General features: G+C 40.9%; 1 protein-coding gene across 1 annotated transcript; it reads left to right on the top strand.

The window, feature by feature from the left end:
* Window positions 1–3,541: 3,541 nt before the first annotated feature.
* On the top strand, window positions 3,542–16,513 carry LOC109632013 (L-threonine ammonia-lyase-like). Its single transcript, XM_020091110.2, has 11 exons — window positions 3,542–3,841; window positions 7,249–7,576; window positions 9,907–10,023; window positions 11,352–11,593; window positions 12,095–12,260; window positions 13,626–13,725; window positions 13,858–13,933; window positions 14,226–14,351; window positions 14,607–14,774; window positions 14,874–14,931; window positions 15,985–16,513. The coding sequence occupies exons 1-11, from the start codon at window positions 3,726–3,728 to the stop codon at window positions 16,081–16,083; spliced, it is 1,596 nt and encodes a 531-aa protein (XP_019946669.2). The 5' UTR covers window positions 3,542–3,725; the 3' UTR covers window positions 16,084–16,513.
* The last annotated feature ends 1,195 nt before the right edge of the window (window positions 16,514–17,708 follow it).

The following is a 17,708-nucleotide window of genomic DNA, read 5'->3' as shown; positions in this document are numbered from 1 at the left end:
CAGTGTCTGTACCAGCCAAATGTCCTCACAAGCATGGACAGACCAGGGAGACCCTCACCTGCCCACTGTTTTATACTGAACCTTGTTGTTGCCAGGAAGCAACTCAGCTCTGGACCTGTCTGCTGTCCACACCGACTTCCTGTCACTTTTAAGGAGCTGAATCTAATTTATTTGTGTGTGTGTGTGTGTGTGTGTGTGTGTGTGTGTTTCCATTAGAGAAACAAAGCTCCTCCCTCTTCTTTTAAGACAAGCATTAGTTGACCTCTGGTTTCTCTTGTGTCCTAATCCTATTGTAGATTTGCTGTACTTACACAAACTATCAGCAGCTTCACCGAAAGGACAGCATTACATATTCAGTCAATGTGACGCCAACCTGGTAGAATTAACCACACATCACATGTACTTTTTATTTTCCAAAGTATGAACATAGACATTTTAGCTTTTCAATGTTGTTTTGAGTTTTATTTCCATGTTCTTGACTTTTTATACGTCTCTAAATAAAACCTCAGCTATCTGGCTTACCTTAGTTCATCTCTACACAAATACACTTTCATTTTAAATCATTGAGAAAAATAGAAAAAACCTCCACATTAAATCCATATCATCCAATTTTCTGATTATTTCTGTCTCCTTGGAATGTTACTTTGAGACTGTGGGACTTTTTGATTTATCTGGACTTTGGCCTCAGTGTCACTTATTTGTACTTTCAGTTTATTACTTCCTGTTTTATTTTGTACTTCCCTGTGTTTCTCATTACAGATCACTAGACTTCCTGTCTGATTTGCCCTCTCCTGTGATTATGTGCACCTTCCCTAATGTGTCTCATCTGAGTTCAATTGTCTCTTTTGTGTATAAAGTCTCTGAGCTTGACACGCTGCTCTGTCCGATTGTCTCTTTAACATCCATTTATTTTCTTGTGTGTTGGTTTTGATGGGTTGGTCTCTTTCTTTTGGTTTGTTTTATTTTGTTCTATGTAGTTGTTTTAATGTGGACTTTTATTTTTTTGCTATTTTCATTAGATGCTTCCCATTGTACCTGCTTTGTGACTTAGCCTGCTTTAGGTTCTGCCATACCAATACATGTAAAGGGTCCAGTGTGGCTCAGGCTCAAACCCAAGAGAAAACTAACCAAGCTTGACCTGAACCCAACAAGCATTCTTTTATTTTTTGTCCGAACCCAACATTTTCCCCAATAACAAGCATTTGTCTTGTAAAAAATCAAGTAGAGTCCATGTGACACAACCCAACTCAAACTGGAATGTATTTTCAAAATGTTTGACCAAACCCGGCCTGGTCCATCGGGTCCTGAAGGGCTTAGGTCTTGTATCCATTCTTTAGTCCAGTATCTTGAAATTCAACCAGTATGTATGATTGTTTGAAGGAAGGTCAAAGAGTTAAACTCCTATTAAAAAGCTTTGTTGTACCTATGGCAGATATATGAATGGGTTCCAGGGTTACTGCAGACTTTACTGCAGCTGATATGCAGCCCTTTAAAACATATAATTTAAAACTTAAACTACAGGGTGGCACATGTAGTGGCGTTTGTTGAGTGAAGCCAACACTGAAGTGATCACAATGTATTCCTCTCCTTTCTATAACATCTAACAAAGTGATGACACTGCAAACCCTCTGTGACTTTGGATGAATGCAGCAATGCAAACAATGATTTCACGCTCGTCCTCTCTAATTCAGTGTTGATAGAGAGTGGAATATTGTTCTCTGTTATCTGGGTTTAACTGTTGCTGAAGATAATCTCTGTATTTCAAAACTCAATCCCTTGCTACTCATTATTGTAACAAGAAAAAAACACTGATACATGTTTAAGTGTTGCTGCCCGACACTGCTGATCATTTACATATCTGTAGCTTTCACAGAGGTGATGCAATGGTTATTTATGGCGGATTAATACTAATGAAAGGGCCACGCTGAAATGTGGTGCTGCATACAGTCGACTGTTGTAGAAGAACTGTACAAATGGAAATAATGTCCTACATTTTCATACAGTCTCTGCTTGAAGGCATTCATGGTGCTGCACTCACACTCTTGTACAAACACAGTGAGGCAAGTGGTTGTGTGAATAGTCAAAAAATAGAACTTGAGAGAAAAAGTTCAAATTCTGCTTTTTTTCCTCACCCTTGCACACATGGCCAACTATGACACAGCTGTGCTTGTGGGCTTAATAATCAGAATGTGACAAAAATAGTTGGACATTGTCAATTTCTGCTCATCATAGACATCAGTCAGTGGACATGCAAAGAATCTGGGGTTTCAATTTCTGTCTGTTATGCTCTGACATGTAACCTCTAGAGAATCATGCAGGGAAAGGAAACAAGTCTACAGGCTGCCACCAGATCTGCTTTGGCAGGTCTGTAGTGGATTCTATTAAGCCTTTGTCAGACATGAATGTTTTTATTTACAGCACATCGACACTGGTGTCAGTCGTTACCACCAGAAGCTCTCAAATCTTCACTTTGACATCTTTGTCAATGCATTTTACGTGTGCGTCATTAGCAACATGCCCACTCACTCGCTGTGACATTTACCAGGGGGCAACTGTCTTGGACAGTTCTCACGTACAGCCTGGAATATTTCAGGAACACATCTATAGTTCAGTGCATGTCTCTAAGCAGCTTTAATTAGATAACACATCACGACTAAAGATTTTAGTCACCTCTGAACATTAGTTTATCCCCGTGTGACTAACACTTTACTTGACTCTCAGCTCTGAGATGAGGCTGTTAACTCTGCCCATCAACACTCCATTCTCTAAACTCAGGTTTACCTGCAGGACTCTTTGAGCCATGTCTGCTGAAAGGATTATCTTTGATTATACACATTCCTGTCATGAGCACAGTTGGGACACACTCATTACATTCTGTCCAGTGAACACTGCCATCACTGTCGCTCCTCAGCTCAGATTTGTGAGACACGTTGGACATCCAATCAGAGCTGAATAGCATCTGGACGAGGTGATGAGTGCTGGCAGCAGCCAATTTACCTCTTCTCCACTTTCCATAAAGTCTGTCTGGCAGCCTGCCCCTCTGTACAGTATCGTTATATATATATATACACACATACAGGTTGTGTCATGGTCATCTAGAGTAGCCTTGCACTTATACAGCAACACCCTCCTTCAGTTTATATACACATGCAAGCACTGGCATCTAAGAAATATAATAATAATAAGAAGAAAACAATAAGAAACAACTCTATGGAAAACAAGGATGAAACTCTTTTTTTCATAGATTTCAGTGACCCAGAAATCTGGTCTGGCTGTGTTCAAACCTCCTCTAACCTCTTAACTCCGCTCACCCCCACAATCCTTAATTTCTGATCCTCCATCTTCAGTCGTTTCCTCAATGTGGTTGAGCCTCCAGATCACTGCTCCCTAGATAAACCCTAAGTCTACATCTATCTCCTTAGACCGTCTGATTAGCGCTACGTCACTGAAAGGGGAAGTAATCCCAGTCTGGGCCCAGGAATAGAGACCTGGCTGGGGACAGGCCACAGGAGAGATGCTCCAGAGCCACAGTGCATGTGTCCCTGGGTAATCCCTTCTTAAATAGCCAGTGGGCAGGGAGAAAGAGAGGGAGCTGGGTCAGGGGACGTTATACCGTGGGAGAAACACTGGTCAGTGTCCTGCTGGACACACCACACCGGCTGGAACAGGAGAGGGATTCACAGACAGATACTTTTTAGACTATAGGAGGACGGTTTTCAACCAGGATGAACTTTGCTGCCCAATTTTTCTACTCGAGGTACTTGAGCGAGCGACTTGAGCGGTTGTACTCACCTAGACCTGCAATTAAAGACAGCGAGGAGAATGACCCCTTCTGGCAGAGGTGGGAATTCACAACATGCACTGTAACTCCCTGGATCCCCCAGACCTCTCCCTATCCAGATCAACCTTGTAGTGACAGATTTACTTTCTGCCCTTCGTTTGGAGGTAGGTCCAACTTCCTCAGTGGACAGTGCCTTTGTCATCCATTACCTCCACTTCTCCTCTTCATCTACTCTGTTTACAACCTGTACCCATAGCAAACACACCCTCAAATCTTCAGTTTCTTCATATGCCACATTATTGCTCACACCAACCACACTTTGGCTGCTGTAGTCACCAATTCTACACCAATTCCTTCTCCTCTAACAGTTTTCCCCCAAAACTTTTTTACTCCATCTAGGTCCCCAGCTGGAATTCCCTCTTCTATCTTTTATCTCCCCATCTTCTAGTTCCTCCTCTTCCTTGCTTCCTTCTATTAGAACTTCTCTCAGAGGAGAGCTACTCTTGTTCCATGCCCTGGTAGACTTATTTCTTCACCTGGTGCTCTACCGTGTTCTCCTCTTTGTTCCCAGGTAATTGAGACAGAGTAAGAGAAAGACTAAGAGAAATCAAAAGTTATTGTTGTATTGTTGGGAAAGTGTTTGTAATTTTAGTACAACACTGTACCACTGCTTAGTGCAATATTGAAATGACATCACATCCAGGGTCAAACAGAGGTTGCAAGTACTTGCTCTGTTTGTCTGCATGGAACAACATGATTATTGGGATTCAATACATCACAATTTTGGGCAACATCTTCGATCGCAGACAAATGAAAGAGAGTCAATTTTTGTTCTTTGTATCCAACCCCCTCAGGCGCTACTTATGGTGTTTAAAAAGACTAAAACAAACCAGATAAAACCTGAATGACAGAGTGATACAGAATAGCACTTACAGTGATGCAACACCAACAATTGGGGTCACACGGTGCTAGGAGGCAATTTCTTTTCCCAAATGAACATTGATTCAGTCGGAAAAGGAAGCGGTACAAGCAGCCGATTCGGGCATTTAGTCTTTAAAAGACGCTGAGATGGTGCAATGATGAAAGCTTGGTGGGCTGAAATGTCTCCTTTGCTTTTTGCTTTCTCCTTACTTGTCGTTCTGTTACACCATTTTAAATTACAAGAGCCTATTTTTACAGTCTCAGCTCTTCATCTCCTCTTCTTGAGGCTTCGTAGACTCGCTGTCGTGTTGCTCTTTTACCTCTTTGATCTTGTTTTTGAACTGCTTTTGAACCAAATCACAGGTGCAGCCCTGGGCTTTTCTACTCACAGTCGTGTTAAGAGCACATTCTGTGGCTGAATAATGGACTGAGAGTGACGGACAAGTGGGCCAGAGGGCATTAATGGACCCAGGGGATGAGGTGAAAGGTTATGGTGATGTTTATGGCAGATCATTGTGATATAAATAGACTGTTCTGTGTGGAGCTCTGGCAGCACTGAGGAGAATTCAGAGGTTGTTTGAGAAAGCTGCTCCACCTGGTGGCCTTTTGATCCCATTGGCTCACTTTCGCACTCTCCTCCCCGACTTCTTTATTTTACTATTCTCTGTCAAAAAGTTGCTCAGCTCCATGTGGACTGCAGCTAACCCCACCTGTCTGTCAACGGCAACTTTTTACTAACACTGTAGATCCAAATACAACTGGCCTGGCTGCACCAACAACCTTATTCAAAGTTTCAAACTTAGCTGTTAACCATTTGTGATCTGCTTTAGTGGCTAAGGGACAGGGTTAATCTCCAATGGGTGTAATCCTATTATTATATTTCTACTGCGCAGAGGCCTTTAGAGAAACAACCAATGGAAAGAAGAAAGAAATCTGATGTTTAATCTGGTTTTGAACAAAGTCATTTGAGATCAAAATAAAGGAAGTATAGTCTGTTGATTCAGGAAGAAATTTAACCTTTTAAATGAATTATTCGCTTTGATTTTACACAATGTCCATTTACAGAGCGGTTATAAATCACCCTGTCCTGGCTTTGGGCCTACGTTACCACTTTTTAACGCTTGTGTCCCTGGAAAAGAGAAGCTGAACGACCCAATGAATCATAAGTTGACTAATAGAAGTAATCTGTCACAGTGAGTGGAAGCTGGGTTGACATGAAAGGTGAATCGATTCATCTTATATGAAGGATTGGGGTGGTGTGTGGGCACGTGCATGTACCACCAGGGTCGAGGTCAGTTTAATTACATTTTGCCCAGTTCTGGAAATATATCTAGATTTAGACTGTAGAATTCACTGTAGAAAGACACATGTTAAAGAGGCTGGTGGCTCTAACAGTGAGGTCTGAAATGCAGTGTCAGTGTATAATTCAATTAGTGAATTCTTCAAAAACTTGTGTGTGTGTTTGGATTGATTATGGTTCCTATACTCCAACGTTGTAAATTTCTACATTGATTACACTTGTTGGTTTTTATCAAAAACGGATTCCCAGGGAATAAAGCAGCTGATGGGCTGTGTGAAGAGTGAAGACATCTTTAAAGTCTGGATCTTATCCATATAAATAAGTTGTAATTGTTGTAATTACAAAAATAATTCAAGGGGTAACACCCAAATTAAATAAATTTGTTAAACTTTAATTTCAAACACTAAACTGATACAATTGTTAACTTCAGTTTGAAACTAGTTAATTATTTTGTGTGTCACCAGGTGTATAGAAATGGAAAGAACAGCATCTAAAATGAGGGAGGGATAATTAGTGCATAAAACAGGGGAAAATAAAATGAAGAAAATATTATATGATGTCAGACACTTATTAAAAATGAAGAATTTTCCAATCATTTGTTAATTGACCTACATAAACCTTTTAGTTGAGTTAAGTTGAGTCTCCCTTGGTCTCTCTGCTCAGATCTACTTGTGTTTCAATGTTTCTCTCTCTCTGAATGCTATTAATATTAATGTTTTAACATAGTTATGCAATGTCTAGTGTAACTTTTTCATTGTAAAATGTCTAACATTCAAGGAAAGCTTTCTTCCATTAGGTTGTAAAAATCAACATGAAACCAGTTATAAATTAGTAATTCAACATAGCACATATAACTCTATGTCTTCGGTCTGGATTATAATGCTTGTTTTTTTGGAAAACATGGTTAAAAACAATTACTGACACACACACATCTGTAGAATACAGTTAAAAACTTTTCATATAGCATGCATTAGCTTGAAACAAAAACATATGTTTAAGTTAAATAAAACCACACATGTAGTTTATCATTGTGGATTAATGATGTGAGGAAAGTACCAAGTAGTAGAGTTGTGTGAACTCCGTCTGAGTTCCGAGATCTCATTGTGAGAACAGTTTCCCAGGATGCAAGATGTCTAGTATGTAAAAGCATTAGGCTAGGAAAGTAATCATTTACTTCTTGTCTATTCTAATCTAAAAGGTCTAGTCAGGGGATAATTAAACATTTGTCTTTCCTTTTATCACCCAGAGAGGAGCTGCGTCTGGGACCCAGTCATCCCGGTGCCTCTCACAAATGCGGCCCTGTCAGTAATGGCTCCGCATGCCGCAGACTCACCCTCATTGAACCGGAGAGGCTGAAGGACTTTGGTGAGGAGGAGCTTTTCAATGGGGATGTGAAGGTCTTTGACACCAAGGAGGTTGGGGCTCCTGAGTTCTTCCTCCAGGAGCCACCAAAAACCAGAAGAGTCAGCGAGTTCCGTATCGTCCCCAGACCTCCAATCCATTACCTCCGCTTTGAGGACATCAGTGCGGCAGCGTTCAAGATCCAGTCAGGGATACAGAAGACGCCCTGCACGGTACGCTAGCATAGCATGACCAGAAAATATACAGTAATTTGGTGGAAGAGAAAGAAGTGGGTGACGTCTGACCTCTGTTAGAAGTTTGTCTATTAGGTATTCATACATTGATTTATTATGTATTATATTATATTATATTAAATGTAATTTTTATTATTTATTTTATTGGAATAAAAATAATGAATCTGTATTTGTCACATGGAAAATGGACGACAAAAATTAGGTGCTGGTGATAACATCATTGTGAAGATGAAAACAAATGGTTGATTTACAGATGTTTCTGTATTGATCATTATCAAGGCAAATACCAAACAGTCTCATACGATCACCCATCATCAGGAAAAGACAATCCTCACTTTCCTCAATTTTCCAGTCTGTGGTGTCACATCAACATAAGTATTCAGATCCATTGCTACATCTCAGATACTCCCATTTCTCTTGATACTCTGTGACTTGTTTCTACACCTTGACTAGAGTCAGCCTGTGGTGAAGTCCACTGACGACATGATTTGACAAGACACACATCTGTCTGTTCATGGTCTCACAGCTGAACATGTTTATCACAGTAAAAACCAGGTCAGGAGGTGGAAGGAGCCGCCTGCAGAGCTAAGAGACAGAGTTGTGTCGAGGTACAGATCTTCAAGTTAAAATATCTATTGCATAAAAAGGTTCCCAGAAGAAGAATTCTTTGTAGACCTGCTGTCTGACCTACCTGAGCAGCCAGGGGAAGGGCCTCAGTAACTCGTTAAAGTTATTTCATCTTGAACTTTGTTTTAGTTTCAGTCAGACTTGGGCTGCAATTATCCGAGCTGTGCTTTTATCACGAGTTTCTTGATTCCTCAGGGTAAATGACACAAGTTTACTGTAAGGGTCAGTTGAGAAAAAGTTTTTAAGACTAGTTCTTGACAAAAAAAGAATCCCTTTCAGTCTTGAATAGAAGTGAATCACCTGAGTTTGCTTTTGAAAAAATATTCATTCCAGCTACGGCAGCTTTGAGAACAGCTACCACTAGACCCTTTGTGTAAAACAACCTGGTGGCACTTTCATTCATCCCTGCTGTTTGTACTGTGTCACAGCTGTTAGAATTTGAAAATGGCCTTGTGAGCTCGGAGAATAACGGCCTTCAGGTTTAATATTATTTAACCAGGTTTAATTATCTGAATCACATTGTGACGGGCGAGGCTGTTTAATAGTTTGTTCGACCTTGAAGACGAACCAGTGGCCTGGTTTTCACAGCACCCTCACAGTGTGTGTGTGTGTGTGTGTGTGAGTGGGAGAGAAAGTCTTCACATATATTAATAGATCTTTATTCTGTTTAATTCTCTATATATTATATGTATTTACTCATTCCACATGTATGCAGTCTTTAGCATCCTGTTGTATGTTTCTAATGATCATGTTGATTATCACTTTGCATGTTTCCTTTCACTCATGTTCTTTTCTAAAATGCGAGAACACATCTCGATAGCAAGTTTCCTCAAATTACATTTGGTAGAACATTTCCACAGAGAATGTAGATTGATATACGAAAGTAGAATTGCATAGAGAGAACATTCCTCCACCAAGTCCCAACAGTCCTCTTAAATTCAATCAAGCTGCACCAGATTGTACGCACATGTATAGATATCAATACCCTAAACATGTCATGTCATAATTCATAAAGATCCAGGAATTATTCCCTGGTGACAATGCAAATAAAACAAGCACACAAACAAACAAAACCCCCACTATTTCACACTGTCAAAGAAGTGACAGAAAGAATCCCTGCATCTGCCAATTTATCCAGACCTACACCAGAATTCAATGGGGACTATCTTGACCCATATCCTGTCCTTGCACCAAGTTTTTTTGTTTTACATAATCCTGCTGGAAAATAAACCAACCAACAAACAGACAAGGGGGAAATGAACAGGGTAGATAACAGGGTTCATTGTATCTGCCCAGATTTGACCCACATCCCAAAAGCCCCACATCTAGCCCACATACCACGTGGGATGATACTCCTGGTCCAAAAGTAAGCCATAGAAACAATGCATGTCAACCAAAGGTGCCAAATGTGGCCCAAATTAGTTTTGTGCTATTTAGGCCATATTTACCATGTACCGCAAAGGGCCACTTGAAGCCAAAAAGGCCCACATTTGTTATTTTACAAGTGGGCCACGATAGACTTGCATCCCTTTTTTGTGGGCCACAAGAAGTACAGAAGTGCTGCTTCGTTGCCTGAGGTGGCCCACATCGGTATGTGCTCTGTGGGATGAACCCACGGTGCAGCTGAATTCACTCCTTAGATCCAACACTGCTCTAAGAATGCTGCTTCTTTGTGTGTTCAGTACTCCAGACTGTCCAAACAGTACGGGATGGAGATCTACCTGAAGAAAGAGCATCTGCACTACACAGGCTCTGTGAAGGAGAGAGGAGTGCTCTACCTGCTCACCTCCCTCTCTCAGGTAAGACTGTGTGTGTGTGTGTGTGGGTGTGTGTCACAGGATGATCCCCCTCTGTCAAGTCGGTCAGGTCACAGCTACAGTGATCTACTCTGTGTGTGTTCGTGCAGACGTACTGTACCAATGCTGACCGGTGACAAAAGTGCAGCTTTAATGCACAAGAGCGTGGGAATGTGTCCGTTTGCACGTACGCTGTACAGTTCTGTGTGTGTACAAGTACACGTGTGATTTATCTCAGACAAATGAGATAAGTCACATTCAATTAAACAACATTGCAGCAGGCTCGTGCCACCACGGGTTCCTCGTCACAGACAATTCAAGTCAGTAGTCGGTTAACTTCTTTTATTGCTTTTGCACACACATACACATCTCAATGTCCTTCAGCTGGGCTTCTCCGGGTTGCCTCCAGCTTCTTCTCGTGTGTGTGGGACCTCGTGACCCAGCACGCTACTGCTGATATAAGGGGGGAGAGAGTCATTAGCCAACGCAGTACACCTGTACACAATCACTCTCTCCCTGGAACCAATCCCTGAGCCACCTGCCCACTCTCTCCCTCCTGCCACCGACACTAACCACCCCCCACTACCACAAACATCAACTGCACAAACTGCAAGATATGTTGCAATAATAATAATTACATTTAATTTAATTATATTTGTTTTAAATTAGAGATGCTCCAGATTGCCCTGAAACCCCTCTTAAGATAAGTGGTACAGATAATGGATGGTTAGTTTCAGTTGCTGTCGAGGTCAAGTGGTGATTGACTGAGCACAGGCGAAGAAAATTACTCTTGCACTCAACGTGTGTGTCCTCTTCAGTGAAGCCATGTGGAGATCCTCTTTGTGACAGGAAGCTTCAGGGAGTATAGGATATGTCAGCATTTTTTTAGAAACTCTATAACAATGTTGACTCAAGACAAACGCTCTCACAATACATAAATGAGTTATGTTGCTGTTATTCATTGATTTTTTTGTTTAGTTATTTATAAGCATTTATTGATGGTGTTGGAAAGTCTCATTTGGCTCTTGAGGTAAAAAAATGAATCATGATGATGAAGTTAAAGGGATTCGTCCTGGCTCAATGCATCATATTGTGGTACTGTGGAGAAATCTGTGAATACCTGGAGAACAATGTGTATTTTTATACTTTGGATTGAAAAATATAAGAACAAATCATTTTTAGTTTGTATAAAGTTATTTACTCAGGCTCCCCCTGGTACCCTCAAAGGATAAGTGGTAAAGATGATGGATGGAGTTCTATATTTGCCATACATACATACTTGTTAGATATATGTGAGTGTATCTATCAAGTGTGTGTTGATGTCTGTGCAGGAGCAGCAGAGGAAGGGTGTGATCGTGGCCACTGACTGTAACTTCTCCATGGCTGTGGCTCATCACGCAGTGGAGCTGAAGATCCCGGTGTTCGTCATCATGCCGTCGTGCTGCTCCTCAGCTCGCCTCAGGATCTACAGAGACTACGGCGCCATGGTCATCTCCTACGGCAGCATGGGCCACGACTCCCGGAACCACGCCCGCCATCTGGCCAAAGAGAACGGATACCTCTATATGGAAGAGTCAGTCCCACTAATATGAACCAGTGACATGTGACGTAGCAGAGAGGTTTAAAATTCATAGTCTCAAATTTATATCTCTCCCTTTTGAATGGAATCAGATCAAATGTTTATTTACAACTTACAGACATGCTTTAAACAGGTGTATGATTCATAAATGTGGTAAGAGAAGTTATTTTGCAGTAAGTTGGCTCATGGTCAGAGTCCAGCAGCCACAGACAGCACAGCATGCAACCTTCATGTGAAATATTTCAGATTCTCCTCTCTCATGGGAGACATGTTGACTTGTCTGGGCAGAAAAAAGCTCAGGAGTAACTTTTGACATGAAATCTTTTCCCACTTAGCACCGTGTCCCTGTAATCACTCTTGTGCTTTTCCTGTAGTCACATGTGAATGCTGAGGGGGGGTAATTGTGGAAGTAAAATGTATGAATCCTGATCATCGGCTCTGCATTTCTCCTCCTCATCAGTTCTTCTTGTCGTTCTCCCACTTTCTGTCTTGCAGAGATGAAAGTGCAGCGTACCTGGCAGGACTGGGCACCGTGGGCATGGAAATCTATGAACAAGTGCCCAAACTGGACGCAGTGGTTGTTCCTGCAGCTGGACAGTACGGTCTGCTGGCCGGCACCGCGGCCGCCATCAAACACCTCAACTCACAAATTCTTGTCATAGTAGGTTGATGCAGGGATGTTTGATTTTAGAGATTAATGGAAGCATTTATAAACATAACACTGTTTCACTAGGCCTACCTTGTTGTTGCCTCTGTCTCACATCAGTGTTGTGTATTAAAATGAGGTCACATCTCATTAAACCTACATCTCTCTGAATATCCAAGTGCTTTCTGATTATGCTTCAGTGGATAAATGCATTATTCCATGTTCCACTTTCTACCCATAGCTGTTATTATTTACACCAGAGGAAAAGGACTGCCCTCTTGAAATATCTGTGCACAATAAGACAATCAATCAAATTCACTGTCAAGTTGGATCCAGTAGTGAGCACAATGCAACATAGAAGATAATTGTGGTGACCAGTTCTTTTGGATGAGCCTGTTATCATTGGAATGACATGATGTAGACAGAGTATATCAAATATCTGCACGACAAGGTGAATTCAAATTATATGAAATGACCCTGAGTAGAGCTCATAAATACCCACCCTTATAAAACCACATTTAAATTCACTAGATCCTGATTTTTTTCATCAAGACCCATGAATTATTCTCTGAAAAATCATGGATAAGGTTGAAAAAAGCGTCCTTTCTCACAATGTCGGTGAAAGTGGAAAAACTGTGTGTGATTTGGATCCACATTAAAATGTAATTTTCTCTGACCCACACTGGATCCTTCCACCAAGTTTCATGATAATCTGTAAGGTAGTTTTTGCATGATCCTGCTAATGATGATAGAAAGATGACCTCCTTAGTGGAGGCAAATATTTCACATTTAACGTCTTGAATCGGATGAACATAATGAGACTGAACATTTTAAAGTCTAGCAGATAAAGGCCTGAGATTCAGTTTCAGTCACTTCAGAACAAATCTAATGAGCATCCCATCAGGCCCTGCTGAATCCTGTGTGTAGTATAGAATAACACATGGTAACATGGTAATACTATTAAAGGTCCAGTGTGTAAGATTTAGGTGAAAGGGATCTATTGGCAGAAATCGAATGTAGAATAATCCTCATGATGATTTCACTAGTTTGTTTCATCTAAATTGTATGAATTGTAGTTTTCTTTACCCCAGAAAAGGCTCTTTATATTTAAATACTTTATATTTACATCAAGGGGACCCTCTTTAGGGAGGCCGCCATGTTTTTTACAGTAGTCCAGACTGGACAAACTAAACACCTTTTGAGTTTTTAGTACATCTGAAGCTACCACAGGTTCTTTTTCATGTTTGAGAACATGGTATATATATGTTAAACATTTGTATGATAGCATTCAAAGCTCCATTGTGACAAAGTTGGCAGGGCTGTATAACTCTGTCATGTATAGAGCTCTAGTTTAAAACCAGCTGTATCCTCCCTCCACAGGGAATTGAACCAGAAGGTTTCCCTCTGCTGTTACAATCTCTGAAAACAGACAGTCCAGTCAAAGACATGCACAGCAGCCCCAACAAGAAACTCTACAGAGGTGAGACCAGAACAAAGTGTCCTGGGTGTGTTGCATCAGTGATCATTATCTGCACATGGTTCCTGTTGGAAGCCTCTTAGTTTCCCTCCTGCAGTAACTGAAGATACACGTTGATCTTCTGTGTGTCCACAGATCTTGTGGAGCACTCGCTCGGTGATAACACCTTCCACCTGGCAAAGAAACTAGTAAATAAAGTCATCACTGTCAGGTAACGCTTCATCATGACATGTTTACCCTTGTTAGAATTTGTGTGGAAGAGATTCACAGTGTGATTTAGGATTTTCTGCTATGATCCATCTTAACGTTTTGCCTGTTGAAAGTATTTACAGCTGTATTTTTATTATATGTCATAAATTGACTTTGGCCTGAAAATAATCTCATGAGATGTCCTTTTTAAAACAGTTAAATCCTCTCTGTATTTATGAATACTGAATAATTAGGAATGATAACTAATTTGTCAAGGCCGACCTTTTCTTCTTCCTTCGTCCTCTGACTCACAGTGAGGAGGACTCTCTGGTGGCTATGCTGCGGTTTCAGGAGTTTGAACGCTCCACTGTGGACACAGAGGGAGCCATGGGACTGGCTGCCATCTTGGCCGGTCAACTGCCAGAACTTAAAGGAAAAAAGTACGGCACACTAGATCATAGTGTATAATATTGATTTAGTGTTATCATATCAAGAGGACAGAGACGTGGGACAGAGGCCAACATAAGATAAACTCATCTGCTCGTATTTACTGACCAAAATTGTTTTTTGTTCATGAGACAGATTTTTTTGAAATCTCTTATGAGAGTAAAGACATTTTCCTTCTGGCCTGTGAGGTGATTTCAGCAGTGCTCCAGATGAAGGATGACTCCCGCTCCTCTGTGTTTGTGCTGCAGGGTGGCTGTGGTGGTGAGCAGTGCCAACATGGAGCTGGAGCTGGTGAGGCAGTGTGTGGACCGAGCCCTGGTGCTGGACGAGCGGGTCAGTAAGTTCTCAGTGCAGCTGGGCGAGTGGCCGGGAGACATGGCCAAGCTTCTGGACGTCCTGTCCAGAGCAGACGTCAGGTAGAGTCAACACCTGTCCATTCACAGATCTTCGGTTGTGTTGGTGCATAAATCCAACCTGTATGTTTGATGCCACCTTTAATTTATTTGCTCCTTCAGGTTGTTGGACGTCTGCCATCGGAGACACGGTGACAAGTCCGATCTCTTCAATGCAAAGGTAGGCGACTAATCTCTTCCCTCATTATTCTTCCTCCTCCACTCCAGTTCCCTCACTTACATTTCCTTCATTACCATGGAGCTCTGGTCTTTGAAATGCGGAGGCTACATCCACACTAATGTTAGTGAGCTAAAAATGGAAATAAATTAAAATTATTTTTGTACAGTACGTATTTGCAAGAACCTTGCTTACATAACAAGAAAGATTATTAAACATATTTTAATAAGGCACCCTTTAAACTTAAGGTTTGATTATTAATCAAATATTATTTTTCAATCATTTATTTCATGGATTATGTTGCCAGATTGTGAAATTTCTCTTTGCCTGGTTGGAATCGGATCAACAGAAACAAGCAGCAGAGATTTCAATTTTTCTAACTCACTTCACAATCTTTCCATGTGCAGTCATTTTTACATTTGCTATTTCTATATTGTGTTATCTTTTTACTGACGCTACTTATTTGTACTATCCTGTCTGCTGCTGGAAGACACCAAATTTAAGAATGATCTTAAATCCATTTATCGATTACAATGTCACTCTGTAGAGCACATACCTCCACCAAGGCCCAATTTATAAATATATTAAACATGGGTAAAGGTAACATAAGTTTTATGAATGGTGATTTATTCATGAATTCATGTAATTTCATCTGAACTTGCATTCAAAAACGAATTATTCCCTTTAAAGAATTAAACTTTGTTGTAAAGTTCAGTCTCTGATGCAAATAAACTTGATTCATGACTTCATGAACCCACAGTTTTTCTCTTTGGACACTACAATGGCCTTGACTTACCTTGTTTAAGAAACTTAACTCTTATCATAACTTAATGAAACTATTAAATTGCATCGGAAATAAATAGAATTGTCTCATTATCTTGTGGCTCTGCATTATTACCTCTGCAGTCCACACTGACAAATTGGCTTTATTCACCAGCAGTGTCAAAAGTTGAGAAGTGCTGCGTAATTAACTGGCAACACACTCGCTGCCCTACTTCTGGCGTGTGTGTGACATCACAGGGCTAACTGTGTGTGTGTGTGTGTGTGTGTTCACAGGTGGAGTGTGTGGTGGAGACCAGGGATAAGACACAGAGCGCTCAGCTGCGTAAGATGCTGACTGAGCGCTACCCTTCTATATGCTGGCTGGACCGGTGATTGATCACAACAACACAAACTATATTCATGATAGAAAAGGACATGACTTACTCGTAAGATCACTTGCAAACACTATCGTCATTATTAAACTGTGTGAAATACAACAATAAGAAAAGAGCTGATCAGCAAACCCTAATACAAGAAGCCTTGAGATTATAGTGAATATTACCCGTCCTGCTTTTATTAATTCTGCTGCTGCTTTGTGCTTTCTGCACCGTGTGAATAGAATTAAGTTCTCATTGTTGAACATTAATCACAAATATAACACTGATAACACTCCCTAAAAACAGCAGCATTAAACAAATCCATTTTCCAAATCCATATTCTTTTTAAACTGTTGTACATATGTATTTATACTGTCTTGATGTGGTATATAGTGTCAATCCAAGTAAACAGGTTAATGATAAATAAAACTAGACAAACTCCACAACCCACTGTGATTCTTTGTTGATGGTCGGATGAAAGCAAAGGGAAAAACCTGGAGGCTTTTGTTTCATAAGTGGGTCAAATAAGTGTTTGGCATCAGTACAGAGAATCTACCGTGAGACACAGGATGTGAGAGTATACGCCATTTCTATACTATCAATCCCTGATTAATGGCTGAAGACAGCTCTAGACTGGGCTGTTTAAGAAGGGCTAATGCTCTTAAGTTCATAAGCAGAGGACAACGTGACCCCATGCTACTGCCTCAGCCTCAGTCAGACGACGTCACACTGTACGTGTGGAGGGACACAAACATCGTCATCTGCTGGAAGTGGAACAGTGGATCAAAACATTGCTGTGTCATTTAACAGTAGTTACAGTGATGGAGAGAGAATAATCACTTAACACTCATTTCAAAGGCTATTAGCGGAGTTGCCGTCAAATTTGGTTCACACACCTACAGTGTGGTGCTCAGGATGAAACCAGAAACTGGATATAAATATGGACAGCGTGTCTCCACTTCCTCCCAGTGCCAAGAAATGCAGCCAAAATATCCCAGATACAAATGCTGTCATTTTGCATGGATGATGTCATTTGGGGCAAGATTCTGCACAGTTGCAGTCTGGGAATTGGACTGCAGTAATCGCGAGTTAGCCTCAGGTATCAATCGTGTTCCATCCTGTTTTTACATCATTAAATAACCAATTACAATCAAACTTTCTGGAACAATGAGGCTTTTGATTAGTACTGAACAGAGTATTCTAAAAAACATCTTTGAGAAAACTTCCTTTGTGTATTTTTACTTGCAATTGAGACACTTCAAGGGAGCGTACATGTTGTCCATCTTTATAGACAGTCTAAGGGCTAGACAGATAACTAGCTTACTCCTTAGTTGATTATTATGCTGCATCAACGTGAGGAGACAGTAGTTTTAGCATTAGCTAGCCACTGTTGGCCTGAGCAGCAACTAGAAATAAAGTCTTCCTGCTCCTCACACACTCATGTGCATTTACCAGGGCAACATTAACTAACAAGCAGCTGCTGTTCATAGGGTGCCTTCGATAGGCCATCTGGCTCTGGAAGGTTCCTAACTGAGTGAGATGACCTGGAGGAACGTCAGTGGCTGCCACAATAAGAACAGTTTGAATTCTCTTAACGATAAGGAAAGGAGCATATCTCCTTCAGCAGTGGAAACAGACACA

Source organism: Paralichthys olivaceus, chromosome 14, assembly GCF_024713975.1.
Source record: "Paralichthys olivaceus isolate ysfri-2021 chromosome 14, ASM2471397v2, whole genome shotgun sequence".
NCBI classification, from domain to species: Eukaryota; Metazoa; Chordata; class Actinopteri; order Pleuronectiformes; family Paralichthyidae; genus Paralichthys; species Paralichthys olivaceus.
This window is presented reverse-complemented; position numbering and strand designations above follow the sequence as displayed.

Excerpts from the sequence above, each read along its gene's own strand:
- LOC109632013 (XM_020091110.2), top strand. The coding sequence starts at position 3,726 with ATGAACTTTGCTGCCCAATTTTTCTACTCGAGGTACTTGAGCGAGCGA. Across the intron at positions 10,024-11,351 it reads TGCTCACCTCCCTCTCTCAG|GAGCAGCAGAGGAAGGGTGT; the intron begins GTAAGACTGTGT and ends ATGTCTGTGCAG. Across the intron at positions 13,934-14,225 it reads AATAAAGTCATCACTGTCAG|TGAGGAGGACTCTCTGGTGG; the intron begins GTAACGCTTCAT and ends TCTGACTCACAG.